The sequence below is a fragment of the Lepisma saccharinum genome, chromosome 10, assembly GCF_977018435.1.
Source record: "Lepisma saccharinum chromosome 10, izLepSacc3.1, whole genome shotgun sequence".
NCBI classification, from domain to species: Eukaryota; Metazoa; Arthropoda; class Insecta; order Zygentoma; family Lepismatidae; genus Lepisma; species Lepisma saccharinum.
Genome location: NC_139238.1, coordinates 23,135,300 through 23,159,968, shown reverse-complemented (window position 1 = coordinate 23,159,968; position 24,669 = coordinate 23,135,300). Strand labels below are relative to the sequence as shown.

General features: G+C 39.2%; 1 protein-coding gene and 1 non-coding gene across 2 annotated transcripts in view; both read right to left on the bottom strand.

Annotated features, from left to right (window-relative positions):
• Positions 1-24,669, bottom strand: part of LOC145993816 (uncharacterized) — a 387,953-nt gene that overhangs the window by 28,248 nt on the left and 335,036 nt on the right. The window contains exon 16 of the mRNA XM_083129646.1: positions 105-230. Coding sequence (XP_082985772.1) covers positions 105-230 — 126 coding nt within the window. The remainder of the gene's footprint in view (positions 1-104; positions 231-24,669) is intronic.
• On the bottom strand, positions 15,299-15,371 carry TRNAV-CAC (transfer RNA valine (anticodon CAC)). The gene has a single exon. It is a non-coding gene; the product is annotated as a tRNA-Val (tRNA).

Below are 24,669 nucleotides of genomic sequence, written 5' to 3'. Positions count from 1 at the left end.
TCACTAAGAGACAACTGTGATGTCCACAACAGTTTTGTAAAGTGACACTGTGCATACATAAAATTCGAACAAGGACTCAAAACTTGTGACTGCAGTTCACTTACCTGTTCTCCCACACAACTGCTTCCTTTTGCTGCACAGCTACATTCAGTTCATGACGCAATCTATCAAATTCACGTTGGTGCTTGCGGTCATCTTGCTCTTTCTTTAAATTATCATCAATGGTAATACTGCAAGGAAAGTAAACACACACACACATAAAATTCCATACTGCTGATACAAAACAAAATATCATGTCTGAAGCCATAAATTCAAGATATTTTTTATATCATTGACACTGAACAATGGTTAGGATCACTTCATGGTGTGGCACCAGTAACTATTACAGTACCACAGGAAGTGATCTTAAAAGTAAACAACAATAACACTTTATTTTCAATCTGGTTCCTCATAGAATTTTTAAAATGAAAAACAACAAGGAATAAATAGGTGAAGTACACTAAATGTGTTCAATTTCAGAAATTCACATTAATATTAGATACTTACAACTTAGCACTTTTAAAACGGGTGTGCATGTTCCTGCTGATGCCCAAGTACCAGGCACGTATCCAGAAATTCTTTTCGGGGGGGGGGGGGGGGGCTAAACATCATTTTTTTTACAGGGGTATAGATAGAACCTCGCAAGGTTTAAGTTCGATGGTGGCGAATCAGTTCCAAAACGGTGGGGGTGGGGGGGGGGCAAAAAAAGTTTACTTTCTCTTGGTAGACAAAGGTTAGCATTAAAAAGCCATAGTGCGGGGCCAAAAATGGAGAGCAACTGTCTCCTGAATCTGCCACTGTTTAAGCTGCTGTTTTTTTTTTTTTTCGTTCAGAACGTGATATCGGGACATTTTTTATCACTCGAATCCTCTGTTGCAATGTACTAACGTTGTGTTTGTGCCGAAACGATCTCAGTATGTGTATGTGTGTCCGTTCCACGAAGCTGTTATATAATGGACAATCCATTCGAATGTGTTCTCCCAGGTTTGGATATGATCCATTATGGTGTTGTTGTCTGCCTTCGAAACGTAACCTTAACAAAAATCCTAATTTTCCATCCTTGTGTATTGGATTTTCAAGATTTAGGAAGAATTCAGACCAAAGGCACACACACGTCGTTTGCAATGAGTGACCCAATCAACAGAAACTTTTCACACCGTAGCGGCACGATAGGCTGCACAAGCCTCTGTTCGATTTGTGAAATCCTCAAAGCGACACGTATAGCTTGTAGCTTCATGGCCGTATTTAGAGGGGGGGGTTTCTAGGGTTCAAACTCCCCCCGAAACTTCTGACATGTTGGATTAATGGAAGTTCAGAAACCAAAATCTGAAACAAATTTTCATTTTTTTTTCGAAGCATCACAAAAATACATGGAGACAATGTTGAAACGATCGAGCTAGAATTTTCATACATTTGGAATTCTGAAACTTGAGTGAAACAGGATTTATTATCAGAATCGTAGCCCACCAGCGACCCCTCCATTATCACTTCTGCTGTCATCTTTCGAGTGTTGCTCCCGCGTCACAAGGAATATAGACTGAAGATTCCCTTAAGATTGTTCCAAAATTCCCTTTCCAGCTTTTAAATTCCACGTTCGATAAAGTCGAAAATCCCCTTTGATAGGAGTTCAAACCTAGGATCTCCAGTTTTGTAGCGCATTACGTTCGCGATTGAGGTTACAATCCATGCACCAGGCTAAGTTTTTAAAAAGAATAACTGGTTCCACACTTAAGTCAAACAACAAAAGCTTTATGACTAAAATTTCCATCTAACTTTTAAAGCTTTTCTCTTGAAGGTATCTAAAGTTTAATGACGAAGTATAATAACTGTGGATTTCAGTACACACTGTATGAAACGTAAAAAAAAATAAAAAAAATAAATAAACTTGTGCTGGATATTCACTCAACTGCTGGATTGAGTAAGCCCCCTCAAGGATATAACAATAATATAATAATAATTATTATTAGTATGGAATAAAATTGTTTTATTATTATGAAATTTTAATTATTATTGTACAATTATTGTTATTATTTCTATTATTCAAATTTCTGGCGACGCCCATGGGAATAATTATGAATGAACCCCCCCCCCGAATTTTTTTCCTGCCTACGGCCATGTGTAGCTTCGGTGTGAAACCTGTTGGGTCAATCTCATTGTCACCTTGAAACGGCAGCTCGTGTTGACCACAGAAGAAAAATATCTTATTAACCAGTGGGAATGTCCATTAGTTTTATTCTATCTCCTATTTCTGTGCTTGTTAATTAAACAGGCGACATCTTACGGTTGGGCATACACAAGAGATGTGCCATGCAGAAATTTTAGCGGAAAATGCAGGCTCCACCAGGCATACTGTGCCTTTGCTCTACAGCGACAGCAAAAGATCAAGCGAAGCCAAGGGTGACTCGGTAACTCACTTGGTAGAACAAAGAATGGCACGGTATATGCCAGAGACCCTGGTTTTGGAGTCATGGTCGAGTTTGTTTTTTTTCGCTAAAATTTCCACATATACAACATCTTCTTGCTTTCTTTTCTCGACATTCATAAAATTTTCGGCCTTCATGGTAGTTAGTGTTTGAGTGTTTTTCCAAAACAGTTGACTTAAAAGTTATAACGGTCAAATCTTGAGTAAAAGGTAATTGATCTAATTGCCCGTTATTAAGAATTAATTAAAATAGGTAATATTAAAATCCGTCGCGAATAAAGATGTCTAGCAAATGCTTTAGCCAACGCGAGCTTACTCAACCACCGTTTTTCGCCCGAATCCGGATTTACATGCATTCATTCATATGGAGAAATAAAGGAAAAGAGGAACTTCTAAACCACTGGACCGAATTGGATGAGATTTTAACCAGCGGAAGACCACATCATGAAAGTACAGATTCCAGAATTTCAGCATAATCAGAACCGAACTACGGGAGTAATAAATTATTAAAGATCCATCGTTGGAAATAATGCAAGACTGCATCTCCGTTGAGAGAGCCCTCGCTGGACGTGCGAGACACAATAGCAGAGGAGTTTCGTAATCTCTGCACGAGGGGTTGCTAGCAGAGGTCAAGGAACGGCATTGGTACAGACCAGGATAAGAGGACAACGGCCAAAGCACCAAAAACAATAAATAGGCACCTAAATACAGAGGCTAGAGCGTCACCACATTCAAATCTAGGATAAAAGAGATGTTTGGGGATAGCCAGAACACAGTTTAACCAAGAATCGACACCGGAGTGTGAGCTACGCGCGACCTAGCTCCGAATCGCGATCAGATCCGAGGTCTGGACTTGTCTTTTTAACGCGAGTGATTGTTTAAAGCCATGGAGTAGAGCAAAGTAGACCCAGGGGGTCGTTTCCCCTTCGCCGTCAACGCATCCGTGTACATACGTGTGGTTATGTGATAAATAACACCAGACACGTCCACCTGTGTCAATCGTCCGGAACAACGTCCTAAGTTAGTAGAAGTTAATAACAATTGATAGCAAAGTTAATACCGAAGTGCATAACAGTCAATACCAAAGTTAATAACATTTAATATCCATGTGTGTCCATGTGAAACCCCGAATGGCTCATTACGTATGTTCGTCTCAACGCCTAAGCCATGTATCTCTACGAACGACTGATAGCGAAGGACTGACCTACAACTGTGATAGTTTTCGTATGGAATCGACAGTGTACGAGTACCGTCATGGACGTGCCAACGAAGTGAACGTGTGAAGCCAGCATTCTGCCATATGGAACTGCCGAGTGATCCACTTTCGCCGACCAGGATAACCGCGAAGTACAACACCGGCGTGTAGACACCTTCCAAAACTGTAGGACAACTTTCACGCTACCCAGGTCAGAGGGAATGTAGCGAAGGTAAGACCCAACCATGTGTGTGTGAGAGAGAGATGACACCAATCTACCGCGAATCTGCGTAAATCATTGTGTAACTTAACTCAGTGCTATGGCATAACTAGACACCCTTATTCCGGCGGACAAAATCAACGTTCTAGAACAAAGTATATGTTAACAGCCAAACAATAGTTAATTGAAATATATTTGTACCTCCAGAAACGATAAAAGGGTTCGCACAAAGAACAATTAAGCGCATTACACTTAAAACCCTGAACAGTAAAAGTATTAATTAATTTAACATTTGTAATTGTAATATTGTCCCAATATGCCATGGAATGTGTGTATGAATGAACGATAGAGTGAAAGAGGGCATGATGTACTGTTTATTTATCTGTGTTTTAATATAACAGTTGGGCTGAAAAGTTCGTAGGCTAACATAGTAAAAAATATTTTTTTGACAAAATTCGATTTTATTATTCAATATAGTTGCCTTCGAGGGCGATTTATAGCGGTCATACAATTTTTCGATGCCATTTTTATAGTACGATTTCTCTTTAGCCTCAAAATAGGCCTCAGTTTCGGCGATTACCTCTTCATCAGGGCTAAATTTCTTTCCAGCGAGCATTCTTTTAAGGTCTGCAAACAGGAAAAAGTCACTGGGGGCCAGATCTGGAGAATATGGTGGATGGGGAAGCAATTTTATTACGGTTGAATATCGCTAAACATTGCTCCGAATCATCAAAACGTTGTTGCTTTTGATCGATTGTGAGCACGCGCGGCACCCATTTTGCACACAGCTTTCGCATGTTCAAATATTCATGCACAATATGTCCAACACGTTCCTTTGATATTTTTAAAGTCTCAGCTATCTCGATCAACTTCACTTTACGATCATTTAAAATTATTTTGTGGACTTTTTTGATGTTTTCGTCGGTAACAGCCTCTTTGGGGCGTCCACTGCGTGCATCGTCTTCGATGCTCATTTCGCCTCGTTTAAATTTAGCAAACCACTTCTCAACGGTTGATTTTCCTGGTGCAGAGTCCGAATAATGTTTATCAAGCCAAGCCTTGGCTTCAACAGTATTTTTTTTCGCCAAAAAGCAATGCTTTATTAACACACGAAATTCTTTTTTATCCATTTTTTCACAATAACAAAAGCTGCTTCACTCACAATGCTATATCTCACGAACTAATTATCCGGCAGCTGTGAAATTTATACACGTATCTTTTGAAGGTTAGTACTAAGTAAAAATCACATGGATTTAATTCTAGTAACGCCATCTATGAGTCAGCCTACGAACTTTTGAGCCCAACTGTTATGTGTATATTCTGAATCACCGTCGTACTATGTCACGTCATTTCAGGTGCTTGAAAACAAATCCTCCTAGGTTTATTCTTAATAGCTCCGACTGTAGGCACTTATCCTGACCGTTTTATAATTCAGGTAGCGGTTTAATTAGAGTGACAGGTGTGTCACGGTGAGCGATTCTGTGTTGTTTTGTTATTTAATTTTGCATGGAAAAGAGTCGTTTCACAAAGTCCTTTTTTAACCCACGAAACCCTCGGACTGCATACAGTAAACTTGATCCGGTCACTAATAAATCGTCACTCAAAACTTAGATTTTCAGTCGATCTGTGCTGCTTATTTCCTTTTTTTTTTTTTTTTTTTTTTTTTTTTAAATGAGGCTCCAATGCCCATTACTGCTGAAATATTTACTTTAGAGACCTTCGATCTCTTCGGCTCATGACCCGAAACTAGCACTACACTGTCGGCAATGTCTTCAGCTTTGAACCCGAACTTGTAATAGTGGTAGACTTCAGCACTTTCCAACAAAATGTGTCACTAGTTCCCCCCCCCCCCCAATCTCTACATTTTATAAAACTGTCAATGGACATTGACTGATCACTAATCGACTGTCACACTTACTCCTGAAGTCTTATTGAATGATTCTGTTGTACAGACCAACCGTGAAATTGAATCCGAGTATTTATATCCATATTACAACATATTCTGGAATGTTCCGCACATAAAATGTTTTGTAGTTCGACTCCACCTCCTATTCTAGAACGTTCGCTCTCGAGCTTTTCAGAGAATTAGTAATCCAACGAATCGCTCGACTCATGGAGCTGCCTTCAACAGTGCTTTGTTGTGCAACTTCCAAATGCTGACAAATCTTTAAATAATGCTCAAGTTCGTTGCGACAACACCGAAAGAGCAAGAAAAGTTTACATACAATATTATCAATAACAGGGTTAGCTATCCGTCAGGGTTCTAGAACATTCTCCGCTTTTCCTCGATAATTATCTCTCTCTTGAAATTATAATCACAATATTTTATTTCACACACACAAGCCAAAAAGCTAATTTTATCTAGTGTAAACAGAAAATTTCGGAGGGGGCTCGAGCCCCCTGATACGTGCCTGGTGATATCTACATTACACTTAAAGAATGATCCTTATTTTGAATACATATCATTTTTAATCTCACATGTGTCCTTAAACAGCAATTGATCTGTGTGTGTTATTTGTACTATTTTAATAAGTTGTTCTCAGCAGTCATATGAGATGAAATATGTAATTAGAGGAAATCATTAGGGACAGAATAGAGTTAAATACAAAAAACACAATGAATACAATGACTAGCACTTGCAGGGAAGACAAGATGAAAGAAAATTAAGAGAAAGAGGAACACCAATAAGACTTATAAACAAAAATTTTGAATTACATGTGTAAATAAAATAGAAATATATAAAATTATGTAACATTACTTGAAGTTTTCATGCAAATAATTTTATAAAGTAAACACAAAAGTGAACCGCTCCGAGTTCGAATCCCAATCGGTCCATGGTGAGTGTACCTTTATCAATTTCATGATGTCATCACGATTAACCAAACGTGGCAGAAAAGTGAAGTAAAATAAACCAAACCAATGAAAATAAAATCACACTATCACCTATGAGTAAGTAGCAGAACAAGTTGAAGGTTAAAATAAAGAATTATGCGAATTGGCGTTTCTTGGTTCGACGTTCACTATATATTTAATTTACAAAACTCTAAAAGTTTGAAAGTGGCAATTTTTAGTCATATCCAATAAAATTCTCGATCTTCTTTTATTTTTCACTGAATTTTGACACTGTTGTGAATTTGCATCCTTTCCAATAAAATAATATTACCAAAGGACACCCGCCGGTTTTTTCTCAGGGGGCCAAAAAGGTAAAGGTAAAGTGTTCCCCTGTGCTTTGCACCACGCCATGAAGGCGTATAGGGGATGTGGGGGTAACGCCCTACACTTTCTTGATCCTACGTGAGTGGGGGTGATGTGATCAGCACCACGCCCCTGACCGCCTTTACCCCCCAGGGTTTCCCCCAGGTACCCATGTTATTCGACGCTGGGTGGGCGCCGGGGCCGCTTCCAACGTTAGAAAAGTTCCTGGATTTGAACCCCGGGACCTTGAGCATGGTAGTTAGACGCGTTACCGACTGAGCCACCGCGGCCACAGGGTGCCAGAATGATAGAAATATATTATTATTATTATTGCTATTATTTTCGTCGATGTTACTACTACTACTACTTTACAAATCATAAAATTCAAATTGAATTGAAAATACTTTGGCGTTGAATACAAGTTCATACTCGATTGTACAGACGGGATCAAATGAAATGTACTTCCCTTTTTCTACCATCTCAGAAGCGAGTTGGAAACTCTTCATTGCTCCTGTATAGATAAGAAAGTGGGGGAGGACAGTAGCAGACAAAGCCAGCACGCAAACTTGTTTTCAGCAAGCTTTCTGTTGGAGTCTTGGCAGTTTGTGGAAGGATTTTGTGTTCCTACCCCCCCCCCCGCCTCTCTCTCTCTCTTTTTGGATTGAGAAACAGGGTGCGACGATTATGCGATGAAATACGGTAATATACAGGTAATGGACAAAATAATATGAACACCAATGCAATTGCAGAAAACTTGTATTAGTAAGGGGTTGCCCCCCCCCCCCCCTGCCTGAATGACAGCTTGTATCCTACGTGGGATAGACAAATTAAGGTCCTGTACAGTGTGAACTGGAATACGTAGCCACTCCTCGCACAAAACAGTCTCAAGTTCCGGAAGTGTCATTGGAGGTGGAAACCGATTACGCACTTTGGCCTCCAAAATACCCCACAAAGGCTCAATGATGTTAAGATCGGAGGACTGTGGACACCAGATGAGATATTCTACCTCATCACTGTGCTCATCAAACCATGCATCAACGCACCTAGCAGTGTGAATAGGGGCGTTATCATCTTGGAAGATGGGGCATGCATCGGGAAACAAAGTCTGAACCATGGGATGGACGTGGTCACCCAGGATGGTGCAGTACTTCTCTGCGTTGATTCTCCCACGCAGGACGACAAGTGGGCCAACACCATTCCAAGATATAGCCCCCCAAACCATCACAGACCCCCCACCATGTTTCACGGTAGGCACTAAGCAGTCAATATGAAATGCTTCAGCAGGAGTTCTCCACACATAAACACGTCCTGTGGTCTGAAATAATGTGAAACACGATTGGTCTGACCATATCACATGTTCCCATTGCGGATGTGTCCAATTCTTGTGCTCTTGGCACCAACTTCTTCGTGTCACTGCATTACGTGGAGTCACCAACAGTTTGGGGATGGAAACTCTGCCATGAATGTTCACAGAATGCAGCTCCCTTTGAATGGTTTTCGTTGATACAGGGTCTTGGAGGTGATTGTTCATCTCTGCGGTTATCTGGGACAGTGTTGTCTTGTGCTTTCGAGTCACTATTCGCTTCAACACACGTCGATCCCTGTTGGATAACTTTGTTTTTCGCCCACCATTCTCCTTTGCAGACGTTGTCTTTCCATGTTGTCTGTAGGCTGTCAGAACAGTTGACACTGTGCTCCGTGCTACACCAACAAATGTAGCTGTTTTTGTCACAGATGCTCCAGCCAGGCGGGCTCCTATGATCATGCCTCTTTTGAAGTCTGAAAGGTCGGACATACCTGCATTTGACGGATAGCTGACTGCTCGCATGCAACTCTCACACCAGCTTCTGATAGACTGATATGTTTGATTTCATCGCCACTAGATGGTTGAAATCTCTGCTGAGTGTTGTTCCTTTTCCAAGACGGCGTATATAGGCCTTTGCAAACCAAGGTGTTCATATTATTTTGTCCATTACCTGTATAACGATAAAGCTTTATTTGAAGATGGTAATAATAATAATAACCCGTGGTGCAACAGTCCGTGAGGGCCAGGTCCTACCTACCGACTGCCGGCCTCACTTCCACCTGCCGAGGTGGGAATTATGGGGTGACATGTGGTCAGCAAGACAAGTCTTCAGTCGTTGTAGGTTTCCGTGACCGCGTCACGCTACTCATTTGTAGCTCCCCAATTTCCTCACGACGGTGGATGGCCACCGGTCCCATACACAAGACTAGGTGTCCCGGGTTTGAATCCCGGCCTGGGCATGGATGTTTCTGAGTGTCCATTCATCAATTTCATTATATCATCACTCTTCCCCATCTTCGCAAATTAGCCAAAAGTGGCACAAAAAGCTAAGGGAAATAAAAGCAAATCAATCAATCAATTGTTAGGGCAGAACCATATATCACACAATACAGGTGAAGTTGTTGTTGGTTGACGTGAATTTTTAATATGCCTAAACTATTAAAATACTCGAATATCAGGTTTTCTGTGGCAATTATTATTTCAATTTTGAGGGCCTCCATGACTGAGTGCTTTGCCTACTGCTCTATGAAACCGGAGACCCTATGTTCTATTGATTGATTGATTTGCTTTATTTTAATTCGCTTCTGGTGCCACTTTTGGCTACGCGACGATGAGGATGGTCGATGAAATGATGAAATTAATGAAACGACACTCACAATGAACACCGAATGAACACAATGCCAAGGCCGGTCAATAAGCAAGCTGTGCTAACCACTCTACCACGGAGGCCGGAATCCTTTCTAATGTATAGGAAATATCGTTTTTTGACATCGAACTAAGAACAGTTAATATGCGTCACCACGGAGTAGTTATATTTTAAATTTCGAACAATCAATTGAGATTTATTCTTAACCATTCTTTTGCCTACATCAAAACTTCCACACAATAATATCAATTACACTAAGGACAACAGCGTTAGAGTCTATGCTTTAAGGAATGATTAAGCACACGATGATGACGGAAAATAATTCACATGATTATAGTGATGCATTACATCAGTGAAACATTAATTTTCGGTCATGGTGATAAATTGAAAAACGCAGGGACACAATAACCGATTTATTTATTTATTTCGCTTTTCTTCTACTTTTGGGTAATCACAAAGATAAGGATGAAAAGTGTGTTAAGATGAAATTTGTGAAAGGACAACTACAAATGTAGATGGATAGGACACAGTCCAAACTCCACAGACCATTATACTGACCTTATGTCTACACGCCAGATCCTCGTTAGAGTGCAAAATGCACTCCATGGTCACAATGACGTAAGCATTCGTATTGTATATTTTGTTTTATTATTATTATTATTTGTTTTCGAAAAACGCGAGCCAAACTATTGCGCATTATGTGATATGCCCCTTACTTCTCAGGAGCACTCGCGGCCTTCAGCCAGTTTTATCCTTAAACAAAATTGCGGGTTAGGATGTTAACAGACACTTCCAAGACAATATCCAAAGAATACTACCACATACGCGAAATGTAAAACATTTTTATTTTCTCGTTTCTACTACATCTCTGGGGAGTAAAAACGGCTGGAGCGTGATGCTGATCATTGACGTCCAAAATGGCCGAACTCGAGAATATGCGACGCCCTACTGCCACATCACCTAAATGTGCCTTCATGGCACGGTTCTATACGGACGATGAACTTTACCTTACCTTTACTACTACTAACTACTCATGCCATGAATTTTTGATCCTTAATTATGTCTCCATTGCTAACTTGGTTCATACCCAGTCACAACAGCAATTAGTTAATGAAATAAAATACGTCAAACTTAAAATGAAACAGGTGTCGGCACGCGCACACACATAAACACAAACACAAGGGGGGAGAGAGAGAGAGAGAGAGAGGCGGGGGGATAGGAACATAAAATCCTTCCACAAACTGCCAAGACTCCAACAGAAAGCTTGCTGGAAACAAGTTTGCGTGCTGGCCTTGTCTGCTACTGTCCTCCCCCACTTTCTTATCTATACACTTTCTTCTCCATCATCCTTTTTCTCCTCTGCCTGCTTCCTCTCGATCTCTTCTTTCTTTCGATATCGCAATCTAGACACACACACACACACACACACACACACACACGCGCACACGCCAGTGGCGTATGCCGAGAATAAGACCTGCAACTCTTTCCCCGCAATCTGAGGAGCTAGGCCGCGCATAGCGACAGAGGGTGGCAAATCGAGTGGGCAGAGCGAAGCAGTACACGCTACGGGCCTGAGGTGTATTTTCTCATTTCTTTTGAAATGTGTGTAAACAGTTTAACAAAAAAAACTGTGTGTGTCTAAACAGTGCGGTTTAACCAGCTCAATGTCCACACTGAGTGGCTACCTCACAATCTTGCCACCAACTTTGGAGTACTCAGTGGGGGTGAAGGGGAAAGGACTTGTCTAACTAACTAACTCTCTAGCCTTCTTAAACCCGAAGGTTCATGGCTGCAGCAACACAGGCCTTCCATCTTTCCCTATCTTGAGCAAGATCTATATACTCTTTTCCATCCCTACCGATTTCCCTTAGGTCCATCTCAACGTTGTCCCCCCATCTTCGTCTTGGCCTTCCTACAGGTCTCTTACCATCAGGTTTCCCAACAAGAATCCTGTACACTCCTCTTTCCTTTCCCATTCGTGCCACATGGCCTGCCCACCTAAGTCTTCTTGATTTAATTATTCTAATAATATCTGGACATGAATACAAATTATGTAGTTCTAAATTATGTAACCTTCTCCACTCACCTGTCTCCTCATCCCTTTTAGGTCCACAGATTTTCCTAAGGATCTTATTTTCAAATACTCTCAATTTATGTTCCTCTTTCAATGTAAGGGACGAAGTTTCACATCCATATAATACTACAGGCAAAATTACGGTTTTGTATATTTTAACTTTTAGTTTCTTAGATATTAAACGCGAAGACAAAAGTTTATGAAGAGAGAAGTAACATGCTTTCCTGAATTAAGACTACTTTTTATTTCCTCTTTAATATCATTTTCATTTGTTAATATTACTCCTAAGTATTTGAATTTCGAAACTGGTTCAAACGAGTTGTTATCAATAATTATATTTTGATTATTCCCTAACACTTGGTTTCAGCCTGTAAGCATATATTTAGTTTTCTTTTTTTTAACTTCCAAACCTATCTCTTTAGCAGTTTTGAAAAATATTTTAGCATTATTCTTAATTGCATTTACATCATTCCCCAGTAAGTCTACATCATCTGCATATGCTAACAACTGAGTCACACCATTTAATTTTAGTCCTTCTTTAGTTTCTTTTACCTTCCTAACAGCATATTCTAAGGCAAAATTAAAGAGCAATGGAGATAATGCATCTCCTTGTTTTAGCCCATCATGAATTGTAAATTTGTCAGACATATTAATACCCACACGAATTTTACCTTCTGTTTCACTGGTGCATATTTTTATCATACTAACAAGCTTCTTAGGTATTCCAAACTCTACTAATATATTATATAATTTATCTCTTTTGACCGAATCATATGCTTTTTTTAAATCAATGAATAGCTGATGGACATTTTGATTATATTCCCACTTTTTTTCAAGTGTCTGTCTGATGTGAAAAATCTGATCTGTAGTTGATCTGTTACGTTTAAATCCACATTGATAATCGCCTATAATTTCATTAGCATATGGGGTTAGTCTTGTTAAAAGAATGTTAGACAATATTTTGTATGTTGTTGAGAGTAGAGAAATTCCACGGTAATTATTGCAGTTCATTTTATCACCTTTTTTAAACACAGGAACAATTATGGATTCTTTCCACTGTTGAGGGATTTCTTCTTTATTCCATATTAAACAAATTAATTTATGAATTTGACATATTAATGAATTTTCACCATATTTAATTAACTCAGCTGGTATTAAATCTATGCCAGGTGCTTTGTTATTCTTTAGCCTTTTAATAGCATCTTTAACTTCAATCAAGTTAGGTTCTGGAACTAAAGGTTCTGCTGTGTGGACTTCATTTACTTCTGATTTATCTCCTACATGGACATTTAAAAGGTCATTAAAGTAGTTCTTCCATCTATTTAGAATATCGCTTGGGTCAGCTAGAAAATCACCGTCTTCAACTTTTATCAAGTTTACTTTACCTTAGTTTTATGAGTTTAGTTTACCTTTCTAAACTCATTTACACCTTTATATAAATCTCTATTTTTATTTTTGCTGTTTGTTTCAATTTCGTTAATTTTGCTTTTCAAGTAATCTTTTCTTTTTACTTCTAAACGTGCGGTTAACTTCTCGCTTTATTCTATTATAATTGTTTAGATTTGTATCATCAGAGTTATTTAACCACCTAAGTCTAGCCTGATTTCTTATTTCTATTATAGATTATGAAATTCATTATCAAACCATGGCTTACTTTTTCTCGGTTTATGGTATCCTATACTTTCTTTAGCTGCTGATTCTATTGCATTACGTATGTGCTCCCAATTCTTATTTACGTCTGTTTCATTTATATTTTCATCATCATTTAAATCCTGCAAAACATCAAATCTATTTGACAGTTTAATTTGGTAATCTTTCTTAATTCTTTCATCAGTAAACTTTCCTGTATCAAATTTTAGAACTTTTAGATTTTGTTGCTTATGATTTATCAGAGAGTCTTTCTCTTAATTTAGCAATTACTAAATAATGGTCACTGGCACAGTCAGCACCTCTATGTGTACGAACGTCAATTATACTAGTATGCCTTCTCTTATCAATGAGAATATGATCTATCTGATTATGAGTTTTACCATCTGGAGAAGACCAGGTATATTTATGGATATCTTTATGTTTAAAAGTGGTACTTTTCACAATTAAATTCTTTGAGGTTGCAAAAGCAATCAATCTTATACCATTATCATTACTTAATCCATGAAGACTTTCTTTACCAATCGTGGGTTTAAATGTCTCTTCTTTGCCAATCTGTGCATTACAGTTACCTAACAGAATTTTCATATCATACTGAGAAAATTTATCAAAGACCTGTTCTAACTCTGTATAAAAATCATCTTTAGTATTATCATCTTTATCTTCCGTTGGTGCATTGGACTTGTCTCCCTCCCAGAATTCAGGTTTATTATAATTTTCAACTTTTGTTAACCTCTTTAGACCTGAGGAGCAAGTAAACCTTCTAGAAAATGAGTGACGAAAAATTACATTGCTTCAATGTGGATTTTACATTGGAAAAAAAAAATAATAGATGAACATCTGGCATGGATCAGGCCATCCAAAGGTCTCCCAAGAGCAGTGGCAAAGAGTAGAGTCGCTAGAAGTGTACACTCTATCCCGGGCATCTCTGGAGCGAAAACAAGTCTGCGCAACTAGTGACTCTAGAGGTCTCGGCCAATGAACTCACGAGAGTTTGAAGAAGCGTGCACTGCTTCACTCAGCCAACCCCCTTCCCTGCCGATATGTGCGGTCTTGCTCCACAGATTCCTGGGACAGAGCATATAGGCACAGGCCAAGGGTGGATTAAACGGGCGTACCCCCTCCGAGACTCTTGATGAGGGGTCGTGGGCGACTTTCACCCAGGATCTATTTTATTTTTTATATATTGATAAAGAATTTATGGAGTGGAATATAACACACATTGTGTCAATTAAGAAACATACAAAATAAGAATAAAGAAGGCGGAGAGGGCGCCCCACTACACTTATTTTATCTCTTCAATAATATGCACGGTTGAAATTCAATAAAGCAAATATTGAACTGTGGCATTTTACTAAGAACTACAGATATGGAGTTTAACGGTGAGTTCAACGAGTGACTAAAATAGGGGCCACGAAAGATAGAAGGAGACGAAATATAAGGGGCGATGAAACATATGAGATGATAAAAGATTCGAGGCCGACGAAAGATAAGAGGCGTTGAGAGGCAGGGGCGAACAACGATAAGGGTGACGAAAGATCCGAAACACTATGTGCCTCCCCTCCATCGGCTATCGAACACGGGACTCCTTTATTACAAGGCGATGACGCTACCACTGCGTCATCTGGGTACGGGAGGTCCCATCAGTGGATGGAATAAATAAATTAAGCAATAATGATTTCACACTCTGATCTAGGAACGCAAAGAATTTACGGATAAGATTTGGACACACGAGCGTGAGAAGGCAAGATATCCACAGCAAAACAAATAAAATATGAAAATAGTTCCCAGGGACCAGCTATTATCAATGTAGAAAGAAAGAAAAAGGTACCAATGTTTCCGCCCGGGATCGAACAGGGGACCTTGCGCGTGTGAGGCGCACGTGATAACCACTACACTACGAAAACAACTGGCAATGAGTAGTTGATCTCCTCCAGTAATATGGCTGATTTTTGCAGAATAACGAGCACAGGTGTGACTTGGCAGGAGCAAGGGGGCGCTTGCCCCGAAAAGTTAGATTATTAACATTTAAAGTTGAAGGTATTTTGTTAACCTCCGAGGAAATATGGAACAAGAAAATAAAGAGTAATGATTTCTAAAAAATCGAGTTAGCTATTATTTAGCAAACTAGTCCGTTTCGATTCTGTCCCCTCCCCCAAAGTTGTCCTATGTGAGGTTCTGGAATGAAAATGTTTGTATTTTCAGTCTTTGGTAACTGGGAACATAGGCGTAACTTGATGGGATTCCCCTCAAAATTTTCAGGTTTATTAACATTTACAAGTTTAGGGTACTTCTGTCAATCTCTTAGGACCTGAGAAGCAAAGTAATCGCAAGTTTAACAGTTATTTAGTTGCCTCACAATTTTCGCCACTTTTGTCCCCGCACTATGCTAAACCTTATATACAAAGGGAAATATACTGTCTTTGCCCCCCCCCCCCCCCCCAAGTTTTGGCACCTTGCACCCCTGGTTTTGGAACCGAACCGACGCCACTGCTAATGCGAATAATAATATAAAAATAAACTTTCAATCATCCAGACACAAATAAAATAAATAAGATTCCTTCATCAGAAATATCCGCGTACTACTGATAAATGTACGTACCTTTAAAGCTAATAGGTAGGGACATTGAATTTTCGCGATGCGCGAAATCGCGAAATGTGGAAAAAAGATGCAATTTTGAACATTCTGCACGTAACTACACCCCCAATGATGAAATATGCATGAGTTTTATTCGCGAAGTAATGCGAAATGTGTGCTTTTCCACGAAATGAACGCTTTTTCGCGAAATAACCATGAAATATCATCAAAATAAGTAGAAAACACGCAAAAACCGGCAATCGAGATTGTGCAGCGCAAACTGTCGATTTGTAACGAAACGTTTGCCTAAAGTTTCCTACCACTTGCAGCTGAAGAACGTTTTATCTTCGATCACATCAGGAAGACGCTGTAAATTGGGATTTCCCATGCACATAATCTCAGTTCGAAAACTTCGCTCCCTGTCAAGCTGCATTCCTTTCTTCCCCCGAATGTCTACTCAACTTCCAGTTTCATTGAACTTGCTAGCTGTAGCTGCGATAAGATTAGTCTGTTCCCGCACATCAAGGGGAAACAATGGTGTCATTTGTGTTCAGTCATGAATGAATTTTGTTTGTCATCATGTGATTTTCAACATGTGTTTGTGTATGTGGAGTAGTGATTATTTTATTTGTTGGACAGCAAGGATATCCTATAAATACATACAATGAATAAATCACTTGAGATATGCAATTTAGAAATGAAGTGATTTTGTGTTGATGTCTTCTTTTTGGTTGGACAGCATTTGTGTATGTGTACAGTATATAAAAATGAAGTAGTTTATCAATTTATAGCTCTTTTGTATGTTGTTTCCTCTCATGATGAAAAAGTGTGTGCCATTTTGTTTTTCAACTCTGGTATATACCGCTGATCTAACATTTTATTTACCGCTCTCCTCAGTTTTTATTTACCATAAATTTCTCTACCTACTAATAGGTCAACAACTGATTATAATTATCGGCCTCTCCGAAAGTGTAGTTAGAACGTCGTCGCCTTGTAATCAAATGATCCCGGGTTTGATACCCGGTAGAATGACATAGTGGTTCGGATCCCACTTTAAACGGTAAGTCCAATTCCAGATTAGTCTATCTGTGCATAAAGTAGACTTAAATTAAGACGTCAAACAATAACTGATAATTGTGTTGTATGTAACCTCACACTAGTTTGAAAGCAAAAAAATTAAAATTAAAAAATAAAATGAAATAAAACTGCTGTAACTTCGTCGTGGCATAGGGGCACATAGTGGTTCGGGTACCACTTTAAACTGTAAGTCAAGTCCCGATTAGCATATTTGTGCATAACGTGAACTTAAAACAAAAGTTCCAAACGTGTCCTTAAGAGAAAGCACTAACAATATGAAAACTAGCAACTTTCCATAATATACTCATAAATTCTGGTACCTGTAGTATCGTAAAAAACTACAGCTATATTCTATCAACTCGAGGTCAAGTGAAACTAATTTTGTTTTGAACAAGATAAAAGAAGCTGATATTCAAGTTGTAGCCTCACTCTTTCTTGTTAGCGACAAGACTGCAACCAATTAACTGTATTGGTTATCTACTAAGAAGCAAGCACGAAACACAAGAACTTTGAATAAACAATGGCTCTGGTCATGTTCCCTTATAGAGCAGTGCATTGTCTGGTGGTGGAAGAGACGGTGGGGATATAATTTTCAATTTAGATATGCCAACCTCTGTGGCGGAGTGGTTAGCGTAGCGCGCAGGTTTGAATCCCGTGCTGGGCACGGGTGTTCGTGAGTGTACCTTCATCAATTTCATTGTATCATCACTCATCCCCATCTTCGCGATTAGCCAAAACTGGCCCAAAAGCGAAGTAAAATAAAGCAAATCAATCAATTTAGATACAGACGCGCATACATCTACTATACATTCAATTCAAACAGACAACAGACCTCACCCATTGGATGTTTATAAAATTGTCAGAAACTTCGCACTATTCGGAAGACAGTTGAATTGGTTACACTACCCTCACCGGTTTTTGTGGCAAAATGGCAACTAATATTTTTTCATTAGTTGTCCGTCTATATATATGTCTATATATATATATATATATATATATATATATATATATATATATATATATATATATATATATATATATATATATATATATATATATATATATATATAGCGTCTCAACCTTAAAAGTCAGTATGGAAGTAAATGGAGTACTTCCCTCTCTGCCTAATACATGAGTTTTGCCAATAGCTCTGTCCTTCTCTACTACCGCTGCGTTGCCAGATGTTACAAAATTTACAAAATGTAAAAGTCATAAATTTCAAAAAGTGAAATCATTACCCTCTAGTTTTTTATGCTCTATTTACTGACGGCATTATATAAGCTGTTATAAATTCATGTGATCTGAAATTTCCATAATTATGCAATTTTGCAAAAAAAAAAAAAAAAAATTGTAATAAGATTAGCGGTTAACAGCGACTCGATGCGCCTCCGTTAGTTGATCTGGCAGCGCCGTGGTCCATTTAACCCATATTGACTTTTAAGGTTGAGACGCTCTATAGCTAGCAAGATCGTATTTAGAGGGGACTCCAGGGGATCCAGACTCGCCAAGTTCATATTTAAATAAGCAAAATGCCTGTTTACCGTTGTATAATATAATATGAAGTTGATTCATTTACGCAGAACTTACATTAAGTTGACAAGAAGATTGTGATTAAGCAGGCTTTGAGTTTGATAATGTGTGCGAAAGTTCATGCGAAGCACTAATAATAATAATAGGCCTAAGCATAAAATATTGATCAGGGACTTTACTTCTCACCTGCTGGACCTAACAACATTTTTGGCATTCAATAAATAGTCCATGTTAAACATATTTTGACATTAATTTCTTTGGTAGCATAGCTTTTTTTTATACGTATTTTAGCAATTGTAACTAGACATAAGCTAGATAATGAATACGTGTTGTTTATCTCTGTTCTCACGTTTTTTATTATTATGTTCAGGTAATAAAATTAATACTAATACCCATTCTTATCATAATATTATTATTATTAATAAATACATCTTATTATTCTATTGTCCTCATCCGTGACCGTGCGTTCTAATGCGCTGTGCTTTGGGCTCTGACTGCGGAACGGCATGGGTTCGAGCCCGCCTGGGTTCTCGGCTTGTGTATAGGAGCGGTGGCAGTGGCGTGCCCAAGGGGGGTTTGGTGGGGGTCATAAACTCCCCTTTGGCCCAGTATTCCTAAAAACATGACGTTAAAGGTAGGAAAATCTGGCAAGATGAGGGCTGACTACCAGAAAAAGTGTACGTAACCCCTCCCTTTCGAAAATCCTGGTCACGCCACTGACCGGTGGCAACCCACCATTGTGAAATTGGGGAGCTACGAGTGAGTAGCGTAACCCGGTCTCGGAATTATCCTATAACGGCTGGGGGTTCAACGTGCTGAACCCCACGTCACCCCATTACCGGTTGAAGAACTCCACACCTCTAGGTAGGATTGTGGGAGGGAGGCTGGCAGTCGGGAGATAGGGCAAGACCCTTTCGAGGACTGTCGAGCCATGGGTTGTTCTGCTTCTTCTTCTTCTTATTATTATTATTATTGTATGTGAGATGTGCCTGCTAGCTAGCTATCTCTTTTCGTCTCCCGTTCTTATTCATTCCCTGTCATACTCTTTGTCTATCTGTATCTCTCAGGGGCGGTCCGTGACTTTTAGAACAAGGGAAGCACATGTCGTAAGAAATTTTAAAAAAAAGGATTATTATTTTATTATTATTATTATTATTATTATTAACGCCTCCTTTGTGAATTCTTCTATCACTAAATTGCAGAATTCTTCTTCTGTATTTTTACTTCAATTTTAGCAGCTTCTTCTCAATTACTGTCCTTGGGCATTTCTACATTAACTGTGAATTCGGTGAAATTATGAAAACGATCGTTCAGTACTAGCACTAGACACGGGAATTGTTTAAACCAACGAACTTAACTTGAACAATTCAAAAAAGCTTTTCTTCAAGTAAAACAAAGGTTTTTGTACTCCCATCGAGATATATTTTTCTGAGGAATAAGCAAGACTTAGTTCACGTCTGTGACGAGCCAAGTCAAATATTGACCATAACTCAATCTCAAAGAATAGGCGGATTTAATTCGAAAGAAACTGAGGCTGGAATGAGTAGTGGTCATGCGTTCCCTATGCCGAAGACAGAGCCGAAGATCTACGAAGAATGCCGAATGCTCTCCCTTTGCCGAGGGTGAGCGACATAGATACAACTGGTCGTCTGCTGGCTACCGATATAGTAGGACCAGGACGAGGACACACGTCTCGCGGTTTTTACAACAGCCCTTAGAAGTAGATATAATACATAAGAATAGTTCGAATGCAACTAAAAATAAATCGACCACATGAACACAGTTAATACTTCTACTTTGTAAGGGAATGACTCATCCCTTTCATTCCATGGAATAACCGCCCATGGTATCTCTCCTTCGGTTTCCATAACATCAGTAATTGTTCCGTATTTCTACAACTTATTAGATTACTCGGCCCAAGTTCCTTTTGTTTTATAGCGATTTCATCATGCTATGAATGCAATTTTAACATGGTTCGATTTCGATTTACTTCTGTTAACACATGCTGCGGAGTTTCATCGATTACTTAAGATCTATGCTTTCGTATAGTTAGGCCAGGTTTAGTTCTCTTCTTAGCATTAAAATAAAGTCCCTAAATGCATTCCACTAAGGTTCCGATTTACTTCTACATTCATTCCCACTAGACTACGATACTTACTGTGGCTTGTCAATTGAAAATACATTGTCCATGGGAAGTACGCATGCTTGCGTAAGGTAATTTTTAAGTTGTTTCTTTTAACATAAATAACTTTTTTCGAAATCCAAACAGTGCTCATTTCTGTAAGGAAGGTTCAAATTTCGTGTGACAATGATTGGCAAAATTCTACGATTATTAGTTTTCTTGCTAGATTTTTTTTAAAAAACTCATAAAACAATCGGAACCGCTACCGATTACTCGCAGATTCTTATCAATTCTCTTCTTTTTCTCTTTCTTGCTCTATGCCTTTCATGATCTCGTCTCATTCTCCCCATTCCCATTTTTCTCTTTTCCTCAGCATTGCTTTCTCAGATCTCTCTCTCCTTCTCTCTTTCTCCTCTTCCCTAATAGCATGAGCGCTCGGGTAGATCAGTCGAATAATAATAATAATAATAATAGAAATTAAAAATAATAAAAAATAAAAATATTAAAAAAGCAGTCGCTAGAGCGTTAGGCTTTTAACCTAACGGTGTAGGGTTCGAGTCCCTGTACGGGCGACCCCCATTTTTGTCGACCGTGACGGAGTGGTTAGCGCAGAGGGCTACGGCGCAAGGAGTACCGGGTAAGACATGGACGTTTTTGTGTGTACCCAATGAGAAAATAGAGAAATGTTGTATGTGAAAAACAGGGAGTACAAAGGCTACATCCACCGCTTTGCAATCAAAGGATCCCGGGTTCGATCCCTGCTGGAGGAAAGTGGTTCGAGTAGATCCAGTTCTGATTAGTCCAGATAAACCTCGCAGAACGTTACTATTTCCACCAGGCACGTATCCAGGAATTCCTTTGGGGGGGAAGGAGCTGAACACCTTTTCTTTAAAGGGGTATAGATAAGAACCTCTCAATTGTATGTTTAAGGCCAGTGTGGCAATTTGGTTCCAAAATGGGGGAGGGAGGGGTGCAAAGAAAGTTTAGTTTCTCTTGGTAGACAAGACTTAGCATTAAGAGGCCATAGTGTGGAGGCAAAAAAATGGGAAGCAACTATCCCCTAAATCGTCGACACTGTTTAAGGCTGCCATTTTAATCAGAACGTGAAATCCGGACAATTTTTACCACTCCTCTGTTTCCATGCATTAACAACGTGTGCCGGAACCATCTCAGTATGTGTGTTTGTTACACATGGACAATCCACTCGATATTGCGAGATTCAAACTGTGGGCTGCGAACTGGACGCAGACAGTTCTCTATTTCTCTCCGATTCGAGCCTGAACACTACTAAAGTGTCTTGTCCTCCCATGTTTGCAGTTCTTATGAAAGCCGAAACCCACAAAATTGTTCATATTCAGGCCTAAGCATCTCGCAAGTGTTCAAAATTGTTTGTCACAGCTTCCGCAGTCTTGTCACACATCAGCACGAAGCAATTAAAGGAAGTCTTCTAGAATACAGCTGGATCGCGAAACAAATAATGCACAGTGAAAACCTTTCCTTCCGTTTCACACACATCTAATGTTTCGTCTCCCAATATGATTAAATGCTTACTCATGTATCGCCAGTGACGTGCTCAAGGGAGAGTTGGTGGGGTCATAACACCATTTGACCCAGTATTCCTTTAAAAAAAAGAACGTCAAAGACAGGAAAAGATGGCAAAATGAGGACTGACCACGAAAAATAGTATCTGTATAACCCCTCTCCCTTCCGAGAATCCTGGGAACGCCACTCTTTATCTCGTATACATTTTTAAAAAAATAAGTCACCAGAATTTTTATCATTTCGTATTGGAGACTGAAGTAAAGCACCTTGTACACGATGAAATAAATCATGAACGAGTCCTTGAATTGAACGCTTAAAAGTAAATGTTGTCAGAGACAACGCCATTTTTCTCATTGGATCCAAGGTTCGGTCAAAGAATTTCTATTTAGGAATGGTTCTAATTAACGCGTATTTATATCCTCATTATATTCCAGAACGTTCCGCAGATAAACGATTCATAAATATTGCCAGTAGTTCCACTCCTCTTATTCAAGATAATTCCCTCTCGAGCCTTCCAGAGATTAGAAATTACAACGAATATCTCTACGTGTGGAGCTACCTTTGTTTTGCAGCTTCCGAATGGTGACAAGTCTCTACATAGTGCTTAAGTTCGCTGCGACAAAACTGAACGCTCAATAAAAGTTTACTGCAATATTATCAATTATCAATAACAGGGTTACAGAACATTCTCCGTCTTGCGTCGATAATTATTTCTCTCTTTAAATTATCGTCACATTATCTTATTTCACACCACAAGAAACCAAAACCTCATTTTATCTAGTATAAACCGAAAACTTTCGGGGGGGGCTCGAGCCCCCCCCCCCGCCTTGGATACGTGCCTGCCAAGTACCTATCGCAATAGAAACTATAAACAACAGAACATATATAGTCTGAAAGATAAAAGACAACATAATGTAAATGTATATATTGAACAGCGTGATTTTGATTGGAATATGTCATTCATGATATGGCTAGTACACATACAGAAATCACATCTGTGTCCGTAATCCATTAGGGTCTCCTCAAGAGTGTAGTGCACAACCCTGTCCTGGTCACTGAGGGCCCAGAGTTCAATTGTGAGGGGAGTGGAGTGGTTCTAATCCCACTTCAACCCTTACTCCAGTCCCGATTAACCTATCTGAGCATAAATGAACCTCAAAGCAAACTTTGCAAAACTGCTAATTCATGTGGAATATTTTGCTACTAAGGGATATTTCAGACTGAGGTGACAAACGATACTGAGAGTTTCACACTGAAGTGACAAGCGACACTGATCCAATCCATCCTGTGGAAAAGCATTCACTGCATATGTGCTACCATCAGCCCGAGGCGAACAATGCATAATATTGATAAAATAGCCCAGTCCCAGAAATACGCAAGCAACCAGTTGCACACGTAACTGGGAGTATCACTTCAGTATGAACGACTGTACGAGCATTTATTTCTGAAGATCAGTTACCAAGCGACACGTGTCTCTTGCCGCTTCGGTCTGAAAGCTTCCTAAAAACTAAAGCTGATGGTGTGAGAGCTCTTTAATGACTGATGGGAAATTGTTTCATTGTGACGATGTTGTTGAACCAAACAATCATTCATCCTATTCCCACAGCTGGGGCAACTTTATTCTTGTTTTTAATAATAAGTTACTACTGCTAAGTTATAATATATTGATTTTACTTTTTGTTTTGGCAGTTCTGGCTCGACATACGGGGGGGGGGGGGGCTAGGCCAATCACCTATATATATTTTAACCGAGGCTAAAGGTGAATGCACCTGAGAAAAAAATATATGTATTTTGGATTACACTTCTTTCCAAAACAAATATTTTCATTTTTCCACGTGCAATTGGTTTTAAAAACATATTTACAGGTGTTTGCTGAATGTTGTGTTTTCAGCGAAAACGTTGTTGTAGCGTTCCCTGGAGTTGACGTCAAGTTCAAGCGCCGATGCAAATTATCCAACACTAGTTTCATTGAAATTTGCTTTTACGCTGGATGTTGTTTTGTACATGGGGCATAACCTGCTGAGTTTACGATTTTGTTCCAATTTCTGAATCTCATATCGCGCAAAAACAAGTTGAATGAATATGCAGATAGAAAATTTGGGTACACGCTAAAAAGAACTAGAACTGAGGAGAAAATCCAATATATACATCATTGAGAAAATCCCTTTGGCGCAGCGGAAGGGTGGGCGACACCCTTGCGTTGCCAAACTGACGTTCCTCAACATAACGTCGTCACCAATTATTCAGTCATGAGTCAAGTGTTTGTTTCATTAGGGGAAAAATAGTACACAGCGAAAGTAGACATTGTTGAAGTTTTTGACAATGAAGCAAGGAAAGGAAGAAAACATGACTGTTC